Source organism: Hyaena hyaena, unplaced genomic scaffold (genome assembly GCF_003009895.1).
Source record: "Hyaena hyaena isolate Hyena2069 unplaced genomic scaffold, ASM300989v1 scaffold_55, whole genome shotgun sequence".
Taxonomy (NCBI): Eukaryota; Metazoa; Chordata; class Mammalia; order Carnivora; family Hyaenidae; genus Hyaena; species Hyaena hyaena.
The window spans coordinates 3,298,799-3,312,541 of NW_024080687.1; the positions used below are offsets into that span (position 1 = coordinate 3,298,799).

The 13,743-nt window shown below is 58.0% G+C and overlaps 1 protein-coding gene across 2 annotated transcripts; it reads left to right on the top strand.

Moving 5' to 3' along the window:
* The first annotated feature begins 449 nt into the window (after nucleotides 1-449).
* Nucleotides 450-12,998, top strand: AARS2 (alanyl-tRNA synthetase 2, mitochondrial). Of its 2 annotated transcripts, XM_039231135.1 has the most exons (22): nucleotides 450-732; nucleotides 1,961-2,152; nucleotides 2,678-2,823; nucleotides 3,031-3,198; nucleotides 3,755-3,899; nucleotides 5,891-6,036; nucleotides 6,236-6,344; nucleotides 6,689-6,727; nucleotides 6,839-6,950; nucleotides 7,442-7,575; nucleotides 8,012-8,156; nucleotides 8,414-8,586; nucleotides 8,748-8,861; nucleotides 8,951-9,091; nucleotides 9,710-9,847; nucleotides 9,925-10,034; nucleotides 10,187-10,295; nucleotides 10,575-10,697; nucleotides 10,932-11,042; nucleotides 11,579-11,662; nucleotides 11,774-11,884; nucleotides 12,300-12,998. In XM_039231135.1, exons 1-22 carry the CDS (start codon nucleotides 490-492, stop codon nucleotides 12,462-12,464), a joined length of 2,958 nt encoding a protein of 985 aa, XP_039087066.1. In that variant the 5' UTR covers nucleotides 450-489; the 3' UTR covers nucleotides 12,465-12,998. The 2 variants fall into 2 exon arrangements, with proteins under 2 accessions (XP_039087066.1, XP_039087067.1); XM_039231136.1 differs by lacking the exon at nucleotides 3,031-3,198.
* The last annotated feature ends 745 nt before the right edge of the window (nucleotides 12,999-13,743 follow it).

Sequence of the window (13,743 nt, forward strand, 5' to 3'; positions counted from 1 at the left end):
TGAACGTTTCTTGAATGGATGCTGGTATTACCTCCCTTGGCACTCTGCCTTCTTCCCTCAGCCTGGAAACACACACATGGGCATGCGAGCCCACACGAAGTTGAATCCAAGCCTGTTCACTGCAACTCCAACTGTAACCCTGCAAAATTAATAAACATAACAATTACTACTATAATATAGATTTCTGAAGAGCAAGGATTTTTGTTAAAGAATTTTGTTGTGACTAATATACCGTAAGTGCCTCAAACAATGCAATAGTAGCTTCTAAATGAATATTTGTTTAATGACGAAAGAATTGAGGGCCTACTATGTGCTAGGCAGGCCTACTGAGGAGGTCCCCTTCCCAATTACTTCTAGCCAGGCAGCAGAGGCTGTCTTGAGTCCTCCTACCGCCAGGGGCCGTTGTACAAAGAACGTGGCTTCCTTTCCACGTCACCTTCTATCCCCGCAGGACCCCTTGACCCCGTGAAGTTGCTGCCCCGAGTTAAGATGGCGGTGTCGATGGCAGCTGCAGCCCGGCGACTGCGGCGGGCCGTTCGAAGGTCGCCCCTGTTGAGGTGCCTCGGCCGTCGACCGTTCTCATCCGAGCCCCCTCCAGCCTCGGCCACGGCCGTGCGGGACGCCTTCCTGAACTTCTTTCGGGACCGCCATGGCCACCGACTGGTGCCGTCCGCTTCGGTGCGGCCCCGCGGCGACCCCAGTTTGCTTTTCGTCAATGCTGGCATGAACCAGGTGGGGGCAGAGCCACCCTGACCGGGGGCGGAGTTTGTGATTTTTTTTCCGGGGAGAAAGGCGCTGCGGGATTGGGCGAAAGGAGCGGGGGGCGGAGCTCTTGGCTTCGGGGCTTGGGGAGGACTGGACTTGGGAAGTTCAGGGTGAGGATTTAGTTTTAGGTCTAAGAATGGAGAACGTGGCGTTCTCTGGGGGTAGACTGGCTGGGGGAAGTCTGGCTTCATTTATTCATGCTGTAAATAAAGGTAACTCATGCATTAAACGTTTGTTGAGCACATACTATGTGCTAGACTGTTCTCTAAAGCTTTTGACTTTGAGCACCACTTGCCCTCTACAGATTTGTCTTCACCTGTAAAATGAGCAAGGAGGGGGAGGATCGGTTAACCTTAGAGGCTTTTTTAAAAGTTTATTTTTATTTATTTTGAGAGAGATAGAGAGCAAGTGGGGAGGGGCAGAGAGAGAGGGAGACAGAATAGCAAGCAGGCTCCATGATGTCAACGCAGAGGCTGATGCAGGACTTGAACTCAGAAACCGTGAGATCATGCCTGAGTTAAAATCAAGAGTCAGGGGCCCCTGGGTGGCTCAGTCGGTTAAGCGTCCGACTTCGGCTCAGGTTATAATCTCATATTTAGTGGGTTCGAGCCCCGTGTCCAGCTCTGTGCTGACAGCTCAGAGCCTGGAACCTACTTCAGATTCTGTGTCTCCCTCTCTCTCTGACCCTCCCCTGCTTACACTGTCTCTCTCTCTCTCTCTCTCTCTCTTCCCCTCAGGAAATAAGTAAAACATTAAAAAAAATTTTTTTTAATCAAGAGTCAGACGTTAAACCAGCTGAGCCACCCAAGCACCCCAACTGTAGAGGCTATTAAATGCTGAGTTTGTGAGGTGTGCCCAGTACCCTGTGGTCTTGGTTTAATACTGAAGTTATTGGGTGTGGTTTAAAGAAGCCGACGTGGAGGATAAAGCCGTTCGGTGCCCTGTTTCCCGCCACCGATATAGTCCTCCTTTGACCTTGCCTAATTTACTAGCAGAGAATCTGTTTCATGATTTATTTATCTCCTATCTGCTCTGCACACATCAGAGATGGGTGCCTCCGGGTGTCCAGATTGCCCCCTTAACCAAGACCACACTGCGCTCTCAGGGGCACAGTCAGCCTTCGCTCTGAACACCCCACTCCCCACTTCTCCCGTCTCCTGAGGTAGTGAGAATCGGGACCTTCCTGTGTTTGCAGTTCAAGCCGATCTTCCTGGGCACTGTGGATCCACGAAGCGAGATGGCAGGCTTCCGACGTGTGGCCAACAGCCAGAAATGTGTGAGGGCTGGAGGGCGCCACAGCGACCTGGAGGATGTGGGCCGAGACCTTTCCCATCATACCTTCTTTGAGATGCTCGGCAATTGGGCTTTCGGGGGCGAATATTTTAAGGTGAGTCTCCAGGAAGGCCTAGAGTTAGGAAAGGGTCAGTGGTCCACCAAGAAGGTGCTCAAGATGAGTCCTGTCTCCAGGCCTAGTGTCTGCTTAGACAGGGCTCATACTAGCCAGGAAGGCAAAGTGCTTGAAGAACACGGATGATAAGAATGTGTCTCACTTCCCTAATTGGATTGTAAGCTCGAGGGCCAGGACTGTGCCTCCTGCCTAACGGCGAGTCAGTAATCGTTGTATGACTAAAGGGTCAGACAGAAGTACTAAAATGTAGGAGTTAGCAGCCGTCCCAGGTTAGGGTGGAGAGACGACTTCACGGAGAGAGTGGGACTGGAAAGAAAGGATCTAGAAGAGGGGCGAAGCTTTCTGGGCAGGAAAGAAACTCCAGCAGAAATGGTCCTGGTTTGTTCCGGAAGCAAGGCGGGCAGTGGACTTTTCTGTTAAGCTGAGGCCTGAACTCACGTGCATGACTGGTGCCTCTGCAGAGCCTCCTTCTCATGCGTGTTCCTCCGCCCTCCCCGTGTGCAGGAGGAGGCTTGCAGCATGGCCTGGGAGCTGCTGACTCGGGTCTACGGGATCCCTGCGGACAGGCTCTGGGTCTCCTACTTTGGTGGTGACGCCAAGGCTGGGCTGGACCCAGACCTGGAGAGCAGGGACATCTGGCTCAGCTTAGGGTAAGTCTGCCTCCGCCCCTTATGTCCACTTCCGAAGGGCAAGCGGACTGGCAGATAGAACGCGCCCACATTGGTCGTCAGAGTCTCTGCCTATCCTGGGAGATTGCGGTCAGCCCTGTTTCTCCTCTGGCTGAGGCTCTCATGGCAGAGTTGCGGCTTCCAGGTTTGTCTGTCTCCCTACACCCCCCCGCATGGCTTTCTTGGCAGGGTGTCTGCCAGCCATGTGCTTTCCTTTGGACCACAAGAGAACTTCTGGGAGATGGGGGACACTGGGCCTTGTGGGCCCTGCACGGAGATCCACTATGATCTGGCTGGTAGGGTGGGAGCCCCTCAGCTGGTGGAGCTGTGGAATCTGGTCTTCATTCAACATAACAGGTAACGGGGCGCGGAAGCAGCGGGAAAATCCCTGGCCGGAAGTGGCCAAGGTTGCATTCAAAAGACTTTGATCCAGTTCTTATTAAAAAAAAACAAACACGTACATGGAGTTTACTGTCTGTCAGCTACATTTCTAAGCACTTTTCGGGGAATAACGGGTTTAACCCTAGCCTTTGCTCATAACACTTGAAACTAGTCGCTGCCACTCTCAGGCTTCTGTTCTCTTATCACACGGTGACACGGAGCCTGGCAGTCTCTAAGGTTTTCTCCCAGCCTGGACCTGTCTCTTTCTCAGGGCAAAGAATTCTGTCCCAGAAAGGGGATGCGTGGGTCCAGGCAAGGGCCCAAGCAGGGGTGAGGGTAGAGATCACCCTTTATGAGAAAGTACAGGACCCAAGGCCATCACTGTCTGCCTTTGGGGGGGAGGGGTGGACACTGCCTTCTGGTTCATTTTCAGAATGAACCAGCCCCTCCTCATTCCTCCACTGCACTTGGGCATCTGCTTCACCCCTGTAATCTGGTGTAGGGCCTAACCTTGCACTTCTTCCCTGGCCAGAGAGGCAGATGGAAGCCTGCAGCCCCTGCCCCAGCGGCACGTGGACACGGGAATGGGGCTGGAAAGGCTGCTGGCTGTGCTGCAAGGCACACGCTCCACTTACGACACTGATCTCTTCTCCCCGCTGCTCAACGCCATTCACCAGGTGAGCCGGCCTCTTCCCTTCCCAAAGCTGGTGTTTTCCATCTTTATTGAGAACTCTGAGTATTCCCGCACGTGGGAACCGTGACCAGCCAAGGGTACCAGGGTCAGCCGTGAGGCTGGGATTTGTATCCATTACCTGCTATTGCTTCTAACTCCTCCCTTCCTTCATTTCTTCAAAAAATATGTGTTTAGTGCCTGCTTTGTGTGTAGTCCTCTGTGCTTAGTAGGCAGAACAGCAGTAAACAGAAAAGAGATCATGGAAATTACATTGTAGCCTAAGAGATAAATAAGTAAGTGTATGAAAGAACAAGATGGCAGATGTGAACAAGACTGCAGATTGCGACCAGGTAGTAACATGGATAATAATAACTGGGGGGGTGTGCAGAGGAATCTTAGATGAAGTAATTTGGGGAAGGCTCATTCAAGGAGATGATCTCTGAGCTGGAACCTGAAAAAGTAGGAACCAGCCAACGGAAGGAAGCTCATTCCTGGCATAGGGATGGCAGGTACCAAGGCCCTGGGGCAGGAAAGGAACACAAAGGTGGCTAGAGCTAGCTAAAGTAGAATCACCTGGGATGTAGCTGGAGAATGCTCACTGAGATTGTGCTGTATTACAAAACACCTAACAATTTGTAATTTAAAGTAACAACCATTTATTTAGTATATGAGTCTGTGAGCTAGCAATGGTGGCCGAGCTCTGTTGGGCCAACCTTTTGGCCTTCTGTGAGTTCATCCCTGTACCTGTAGACTGCTGCTAGGCAGCTGTAGTTCGAGGACTGGCTGGCTGGCTACTGGGGGCTGTGGGAGTGACCGGGCTGTGTGTCTGTCACGCTGCAGGCTAGCTTAAGCTTGTTCCCATCACGAGGCAGCAGTTTCCAAGAAGGAGAAGTACACGAGGTCTCTTGCAGCCTAGGCTCAGGACAGTGTCCTTCCACGTCATTCTGTTGGCCAAAGCAAGTCACAGGCTAGCCTAGATTCAAGGGATAGAGAAATAGATTCTATCCGTGCATGGGAAGCAGCTGTGGTCTCCTTGTAAAGCGGCCTGCCCGTTGGAGAGGGAAGGATTGTGGCCATTTTTGCAAATAATCTACCATAGAAAGGAAGGCAGAAGTCAAACCTTCTGGGGCCTTGAAGTCCAAAGTGGGGCTTTTATTATGCCAAGTGCGGTGAAAAGGGCTCAGCGTAGGGGAGGGGCATGATCTGGTTGACACTTTTAAAGGCCACTCTTGCTGTGCGGAGGATGGGCTGGAGGGAGACCTAGAAGAAGCTAAGGAACCAGTTGGGAGGCTATTTCATAGTAAAGGGAAGAGACGGGAGTGCATGGCTTGGGCTGGTAGCCGTGGAGGTGGAGAAAAGTAACTGATCTGAAAGATCTCACAAAGACAGAACAGGAGCAAAAAGCCCCAGTGACAGATTGGATGGGGAGGGGAAATAAAAGCCAAGGCCTAACGTCTAGTTTTTGACTTGAGCAGCGTGGTGAACGGCAGGACTCTTAATGAGAGGAGGAAGCTCAGGGAAGAGATGGGTTTGGAGCTGGATGCTTTGGAGCACCTACACTTAGGCGCAGCTCACACCTCCCTCCCTGCCCCCTAGAGGCTGGAGAAGTGGGTGTGGGCCGTGGAGTCAGGCCAACTCCCCATGCGCTGTGTGGCCTCTTGGCACGTAGCTCCTCAGAGCCTCAGTTTCCTCTTTAAAGCGAGACGAGAAATAAACCTCCCAGAGCAGGATGTTTGGGATATTAGACGATGCTTCATTCAAGCACCAACCCCATTCAGACAGTAGAAATTCAGTGAACGATCACAGCTGTGATCGTTGTTAGTGCTGATTTTGGCCTGGGGAGGGCAGGAACTGGCTCCCTTCTCCATCCAGACCATTCCAGATGTCATCAGCTTTAGGAGTGAGGGCGGATGCTGTAGGCGTGATGAAGGACACCCCACCTGCGCCACATCAGGCAGGACCAGCAGCTGTGTCTCTTTCTCTCCCGCTTTCCAGGGTTGCGGGGCACCCCCTTACTCGGGCCGGGTGGGAGCAGCAGACGAGGGGCGCACAGACATGGCGTACCGCGTGGTCGCCGATCACATCCGCACGCTCAGCGTCTGCATCGCCGACGGTGTCTGCCCAGGAATGTCGGGTGCCCCGTGAGTCTGGCTGGGCAAGGAGAGAGGCAGGGGCTGTGGCTGCGGGGGCAGGGAAAGGATGGAGACGGATGGCAGGAGGAGTGGGGGAAGGGAGAGGGCTCTGTGATGAGAGCACGCACTCCGGCCCTCGTCCCCCCCACTCTCCATACTGCTGACCAGGGGTTGTGGGGGGTTCTTCTCTGGCCTCTGAACCCCTTAGGTTGGTTCTTCGTCAGATCCTCCGTCGAGCTGTGCGCTTCTCTACGGAGGTGCTGCGGGCGCCACCTGGCTTCCTAGGCAGCCTGGTGCCTGTGGTGGTGGAGACACTGGTGAGGACAGAACGCATTCTTCTGGGCCTCCACGGGTGCCCAGGAAGCTTGCCACTCAGCCCAGACAGGGCCCTCAGCCGAGGCTACCCGCCCGAAATGGCCAGCCCCAGGTCTCATCAGGCTGAGAAAGCTAAGATTGAGTCCAAAAATCAGGAGGCCCACAGGAGGCCTCCTTGCCCTGGCTGCTGAGCCTTTGAGTGTGGGCCCCCTTCTGCCCGTATTCCCTATTTGAGTCCATACCCCCATCCATCGGCCAGGGCTCACCTTCCAAGGCGGGTGTCCTCAGGGAGGCCCAGGGTGGGGAGGCTGCCCTTCACACCTGCTCAGCCCTCTACCTCCCCCAGGGAGACGCTTATCCAGAACTGCAGAAGCACTCGGCCCAGGTACTGGCTCTGGATGGAGAGGGAGGGCCCGACGGGGGGGGGGGCGGGGGGTGGAGAGCGGCTCTCCCTTCCAGGAGGCCCAGCTCCAGGCCCACCTTGCCCCCTGTTCAGATAGCCAACCTGGTGTCTGAGGACGAGGCAGCCTTCCTGGCCTCCCTGCAGCGGGGTCGGCACATCATCGATCGGACCCTGAGGCGCCTGGGGCCTTCTGATTTGTTCCCAGGTGAGTGAGGGGCCTGGCCCAGGCAGAGGGCCTCACTCAGGCGAACCAGGGGCAGGCAGAGGAGGGAGCTCTGAGGCAGGCCTGTGCCTAGCCTCCACACACACCCCCATGTCCCTCTCCCTGCACTGCCTACAGCACCCACACATCTCTGTGTGGGACGCCACCCTGCCTCCCTCCACTTCCCCTCTGCCCAGCTGGCCCTGCCTCCAGTCTCTGCTTTCCAAGGCTGGCTTCATGCCGAGAATGAGCTTCCCTTCTCTGAAATGTCAGATGACAAGGGAGTCCCCCAGCCTGCCCCCGGCTCTGGCCTTGGAGCCTAAAGCCTGACCCCTCTCCTGGACCTACCTGGTGTACGGAGGGGACACTTGTGCTTGGTACCTGCTGGCTTCCATGTGGCTAGAAAAGCCCTGGTGCTTGCTCCTTCCTCACTCCTTCCTCTTCAGTCTGTCCTGCCCTCCCCTCTGAACACCTTTTGTCTTCCTTCTTCAAAGCTGAAGTGGCCTGGTCCTTATCGCTGTCTGGGAGCCTGGGGCTCCCCCTGGACCTGGTAGAGCTGATGCTGGAGGAGAAGGGGGTGCAGCTGGATTCTGCTGGGCTGGCGCGGCTGGCCCAGGAGGAGGCCCAGGTACAGGCTGGGGCACCCCCACCCACGGTTCTGTTGGGACAGTCCCTTCCCCAGCTCCGAGTTCCTGGGGGAGGAGCTGCAGCTATTGAGGGAAACAGGAGGCTGGGACAGGGTCTGTTCCCTCCCCTCAGGCCCACCCACGGCCTGTAGAGAAGAACACTAGGGCCCTGGGCCGGACACCGCAGGAGAGGCCCACACGCCATCCTAGACAGGGGAGCTGGGGGGTGAAGGAGGAGGCCTCGTCCTGAGACCCTGCATGATGGGGGTTCACCAGCCAGCCCAGAGTCTCTGGCAGCCAACCAAGCCCCAAAGGCTTCTTCCAGAGGGGCTACAGGGTCCACACAGCCGTGTGGCAGGGACAGGGCCCTGTGGAGGCTCAGCCCCCGCCCCCTGCACTGTCCGTGCACCCCCTCACAGGCATGCATCCCTCCTGCAGCACCGCTCACGGCAGGCCAAGCCAGCTGAGGAGCAGGGACTGCAGCTGAGTGTCCACGCGCTGGGGGAGCTGCAGCGCCGAGGGGTGCCCCCAACTAACGACAGTCCCAAGTACAGTTACTCCCTGCGGCCCAGCGGGGGTTATGGTGAGAGGCTGGATGGAGGCAGGTGGCGGCACGTGTACCTGGCGGTTGTTGGGAGGGACAGAGGGCCATCTGTGAGGATTACTACCAACCCTGTACATTTCCCCAGGTGGTGGGCAGTGGCCACCAGGGGTCACTGTGGCCCCTGAAAGTGCCCCTCCCCCCTCAGCCACATGCCCATTGGCTTCAATAAGGGCCAGACCAACGGCCCATGGCCCACACTGCTGCCCAGCACTGATAACCATTCTTCTCCCTGGCAGAGTTTGGTGCCTGCGAGGCCCAGGTGCTCCAGCTATATACAGAGGATGGGACAGCTGTGGCTTCTGTGGGGAAAGGCCAGCGCTGTGGCCTCCTCTTGGACAAAACCAACTTCTATGCTGAACAGGGTGGTCAGGCTTCAGACCGAGGCTACCTGGTGCGGGTGGGGCAGGAGGTGAGTCCCCATGTACACGCACACGCACACACACGTGCACACACACACACACACACACAAGTTAATTTCTGCACAAGGCAGACCCACCCTGGGAACAGAGCCAAGGGGAGGGAAGAGCTACAAGCAGTTGCTACAGTGTCTTGGCCCCTGCCCTTCCCCAGGATGTACTGTTCCCAGTGGCCCGGGCCCAGGTCTGTGGAGGCTTCATCCTGCACGAGGCTGTGGCCCCTGAGAGCCTGAAGGTTGGGGACCAGGTGCAGCTACACATAGATGAGGTAAGGACCCGAGCCCGGATACTCGGGATCTCCTGCAGCCTCTTGACTCTCCCTACCGCCCACGATCCTGGGTGACGAACGTGTTTCAGGCCTGGCGTCTAGGCTGCATGGAGAAGCACACGGCCACCCACCTGTTAAACTGGGCACTGCGGCGGGCCCTGGGCCCCGGCACGGAGCAGCGAGGTTCCCATCTCAACCCCGAGCGGCTACGCTTCGACGTGGCCATCCAGGTGAGCAAGACAGACAGACAGGCTTCGAGTGAGGAAGCAATCTTAAAAGGGGGTAGTTTGGTGGCTTGGTGGTGAGGGGAGTTTGGCCAGTCCGAGGACCTGGGCTCCCTGTCGCTCAGTCACTGTGAGGCCGTGGGAGACGTCTTCCCTTTGTCATCCTGCACCAGTGAGGGCTCAGGTCAGACAGTGTCCGGGGCCTCCGGCCGCCCAACTTCCCTGTCCCTGCTGTCACCCAAGACCTTCTTGCTCAAACAGAGCTGCCCTCCCTTCCCTGTCACCCTGTCTCCCTTCCTTCCTCGCACATCTGGCTCTGTCCTTTCTCCTGCATCTCCCCTGTCCTGTTTCTCTTCCATCGGGCTGGCCCTCATCGTGAGCCTCAGTACAGAACAGCATTTCCTGTCCCATCAACTTGTAGTGCCTAATGAAAGGGCCGCAGTTCCCAGTAGCTTTCTAAGGAAGAGAACTCTGCTCTGCCAAGGTTGACAGAGTGCCTGCTATCCGCTAGCCACCGCTTTACAACCTGAGGGGAGTCCATGAACTCGAACTGCTGCTCACTGCACTAGTCACGGGCACGGAGCTGACCACCTGTTGGTCTGTCCATCCCCCCTACCCCACCAGGCTCCACTGACCCCAGAGCAGCTCCGGGCCGTGGAGGGCACCGTGCAGGAGGCCGTGGGCCAGGACGAGGCAGTGTACGTGGAGGAGGTGGCCCTGGCACGCACCACCCGTGTCCCTGGCCTGCGCTCTCTGGACGAGGTGAGCTGAGGAAGCCCCTTGGTGTGACTGCCTGCCCCTCACAACTAGTGAACTGACTGTTCCCCTCCCCCCCGCAGGTGTACCCGGACCCTGTGCGGGTGGTGTCAGTGGGAGTGCCGGTGGCCGATGCGCTGGACCCCGCCTCCCAGGCTGCACTGCAGACCTCTGTGGAGCTGTGCTGCGGGACGTGAGTCACTCCTTCCCGCCTGCCCTGGCCTGGGGCCCCGGATCCTCATCCTTGCTTGGCCTTTAGGGCCACCAGCCCCCAGTTTGGCGCTGAGGCCGCTCCTTTCCATCCCAGTATGCCATCACTGATGTCCTCTCTCCCTCTGGCTACAGGCACCTGCTGCGCACAGGGGCCGTGGGGGACCTGGTCATCACTGGGGAGCGCCAGCTCTCCAGGGGAACCACCCGCCTGCTGGCTGTCACCGGGGAGCAGGCCCAGCAGGTTGGCATGCCAGCAGGGCCCAGGAGGCCGCTGGATGTGGCCGGGGCCGGGTGGGGGGGCACACAGCCGACACTCTCAGGCTGCGGGGTGCCCGGCAGCAGAACCAGCATTCGTACGTGTGCGCTGCCAACAGCCGGCATCTGTTGTGATGATTTGGTGCCCTGATTGGGCCTGATGGGTGCCTGTAATTTGGCCCTGACTGGCAGTGGGTTGAGAAGCCCGTCCTGGGGAGGTGAAAGTGAGCCGAGCCGCCCTGACTGTCCTCTTCCCTCCCGGCAGGCCCGAGAGGTGGGCCACGCTCTGGCCCAGGAGGTCGAAGCTGCAACAGAGCGGCTGAGTCGGGGCAGCCAGGATGCACTGGAGGCTCAGCGACTCTCCAAGGACATGGGACGACTCACTGATGTGAGGGTCACCGCCACTGTGGAACTGTCCCCCACCCTCTCCTGGCCGTCTTCCCTTCCCCATGCCTCCCCAGACCCTTCCAGGCTCTCCCCCACTTCCTGGCGGACTCCTGCTGGCCTAGATGGTTGTTGTCTGCAGGGTGGGATGTGGTGGGTGTGATCTCTTCCCTTGCTCTGCTGGCTCCTGGCTCCAAGACTGGCGGGGGTGCGGCTGATGTACTGTGTGTGGCCTTAGGCCGTGGACACTGCTCTGATGCCCCAGTGGCAGCGGCGGGAGCTGCAGGCCTCACTGAAGGTGCTGCAGCGGCGTGCCAACACTGCTATCCGCAAGCTGGAAACGGGGCAGGTGAGAGGAGGTACCCGGCGCGCTCGGCGAGGGGCAGAGGCGCTCCGGCTCCCACACGGAGAAGCCTCGAGGCCTTGGCTTGGGGCCCGATGTGGGGGGCAGGGTGCAGCTCCTCTCTCTCCTGCCAGCTGGGCCCCGTCACCAGGCCAGTCCCCCAACTTCTTTCTCTGCCAAACTGTGTCTCTCCTTCAACTCTCAAGTCTGGCTCAGACTTTCCCTCTAGGAAGCCGGCTGACTTGATTACACTTCAGCCCTCAGTGCTTCTGGACCGTGGATCCACCTTCCTCCCGCCCCCTGTCTTCCATCTGTGCTCCAGCCTTAGTCCTTCACCTTCAGTGGCCTATTTGTAGGGTCCTGGAGCTATGGTGAAAGGGACAAGGTGACAGAAGAGAGGAAGGACACAGGCCATTCGAGGCAGAGCCTCTGGCCCCTCTGCTCCAAGCCAAAGACTTTTGCTGGCAGATGGGGGCTCGGTTCAAAAGTGGGTCCCGGCTGCCGTCCTCCCTGATCCCCGTGCCGTCCTTCCTGCCCCACAGGCTGCGCAGAAAACCCAGGAGCTGCTGCAGCGGCATTCAGAGGGGCCCCTGATTGTGGACACGGTCTCCACCGAGTCCCTCTCAGTGAGTGTTGGCGCTGGGTGGCCCCAGGGTCTGGGGAGGGCAGAGTCCTGACTGGGAGGTAGCTGGGAGTCCAGGGGGCCGTGGGGTCACCGTCTGCCCTTCCTTGCCCAGGTGCTGGTGAAGGTGGTACGGCAGCTATGTGAGCGGGCGCCTCGCACGTCTGTGCTACTGCTCAGCCCCCAGCCGCTGGGGCACGTGCTGTGTGCCTGTCAGGTGGCCCAGGTGAGGAAAGTTGGAGAGCAGCCCCACTCGCCCTTGCTGATCCAGCTGTCCAGTTCCACGCCCTTGATTCCTCCAAGGCTAGAGAGAGGTGATCTAGGAGGACACCCCAGGACGGGGATGGGGCCGTCTCATCCCTAACCACAGCACCCCCAACCAGAGACGGCACCATGGGGTTCTCTAACTCGAACCACTCCCTCCAGGCCACACATCCCTTGCAGACAAGTAGCAGGCATGCATTAACCTCCACACACATTCCCAGCCCCATGCTCTCCTGTCTCCTGACTTGATTTCCCTACCATGTTCCCAGCTGGGGAGGGGGCACGAATCACCATGATGCCACTCTCGAGAGTAGACTGGGTGAACAGGGGTGGGGAGGGCTGCTCTGCATCGTTGCCCCTTGTCTCTCGGTCCCCAGGGCACCACACCGGCCTTCACAGCAGAGGCCTGGGCACTGGCGGTTTGCAGCCACATGGGGGGCAAGGCCTGGGGCTCTCAAGTGGTGGCTCAGGGCACCGGAACCACGGCTGACCTGGAAGGTGCCCTCAGTACAGCCCGAACCTACGCCCTCAACCAGCTCTGAGCCGGGCTCGCCAGGGACTCACACAGACTGAACACACCGCAGACGGGCCATCGCCGGGAACACTGCAGGTGCCAGCAGAGCCTCCCCGGAGGCTGAAGCAAAGAACTGAAAGCTGGAAGCCAGGCAGCTGAGCCCTAGGGGTCTGCCTTGGGCCCGGCCCCGTGTGGACAAGGAGATGGGGCTGTGGAAGGCCGAAGCGGGCCCAGAGACACACCCCAACTGGGTGAATGTGAAGCCATGGCCTGCCTTGGCGTGATTGCTCGTCAAAAAGTATTTTAGTGCAGCCAAGAAGTGCCGGAAGTTCTTTTGCTTAAAAAAGAACAGCTTTCCCCTCCCAGCAACCTGGTATGGGTGCCCCATCACCCGGCTGACCCCTCCCGCTGGATGGAATGGTCACCCGTCATCCAAAGCAGAACCATCCTCATGGCCACAGGTGCTCAGGCTTTCCCTGCCAGCCCGGGCACCCACAAAGGCCTCGCTGGCCGCCAAGATCCACAACTGTCTTACGAAAGTCATTACACTAAGGCAGATCCACTTTGGTGTCACTCATCTCATTCACAGCGACTTCACGTTTTAGCGAAGGCCCTGGTGATTCGTTGATCAAATGCGCAGCAGGGACAGGTCAGTTGCTGAGAGTGTGTTAAGAGCCAAAGGGAGAAAACTTCCTGCACTAGGGTTTGTGTCTAGTGGCAGAATACGCAACAAAAAGAAGGTAGAGGATGTAAGGCAGTGATGAGGTGCGCAGAGAAAGCGGAGCAGGGATAAGGAGGGTGGGGGTGACTGCTGTTTCACCTGGGAGGTGGCATGTGAGGGGAGGGTGTGAGCCAAGAGGGTCTCTGAGGGAAGAGTGCTCCAGGCTGAGGACATACCCAGTGCAGGGGTCCTGAGGGGGGAGCTGGGAAGTGGCCGGTGATGGGGTCTGAAGAGAGCAGGGCCAGGGCACCTGCCCCAGGCCTGAGCTGAAGCTGAGGACCAGCAGCTCAGAGCAGGAGGGAGCCAAGAGATGAAGGGCAGCACTCCTTCCCTAGCAGAATGAGTCCAGTCAGCACCAAGCCAGACTCAAGTTCCACCTCTGTTCCCAAATCTCTGCTGCTGGATGAAGGAAAGGACCTCAGGGGGCCCCGTCTTCGAGCAAAGACTCCCTGGTGACTGAGTTCTAGGGCCATTTAGTTAAAATTATTAGCGCAGAGCCCGGCTTCCTGCATGGTTTCTCATCCTAATTATGGCACTGGTGAGAGGGCGTGCAAAGGACCAGTGTCCAGCCGGATTCCGCTGAACC

Coding starts and splice junctions, on each gene's coding strand:
- AARS2 (XM_039231135.1), top strand. CDS start 490: ATGGCGGTGTCGATGGCAGCTGCAGCCCGGCGACTGCGGCGGGCCGTT. Junction 7,576..8,011: donor TGGCCCAGGAGGAGGCCCAG/GTACAGGCTGGG, acceptor TCCCTCCTGCAG/CACCGCTCACGGCAGGCCAA. Junction 8,157..8,413: donor GCGGCCCAGCGGGGGTTATG/GTGAGAGGCTGG, acceptor TCTCCCTGGCAG/AGTTTGGTGCCTGCGAGGCC.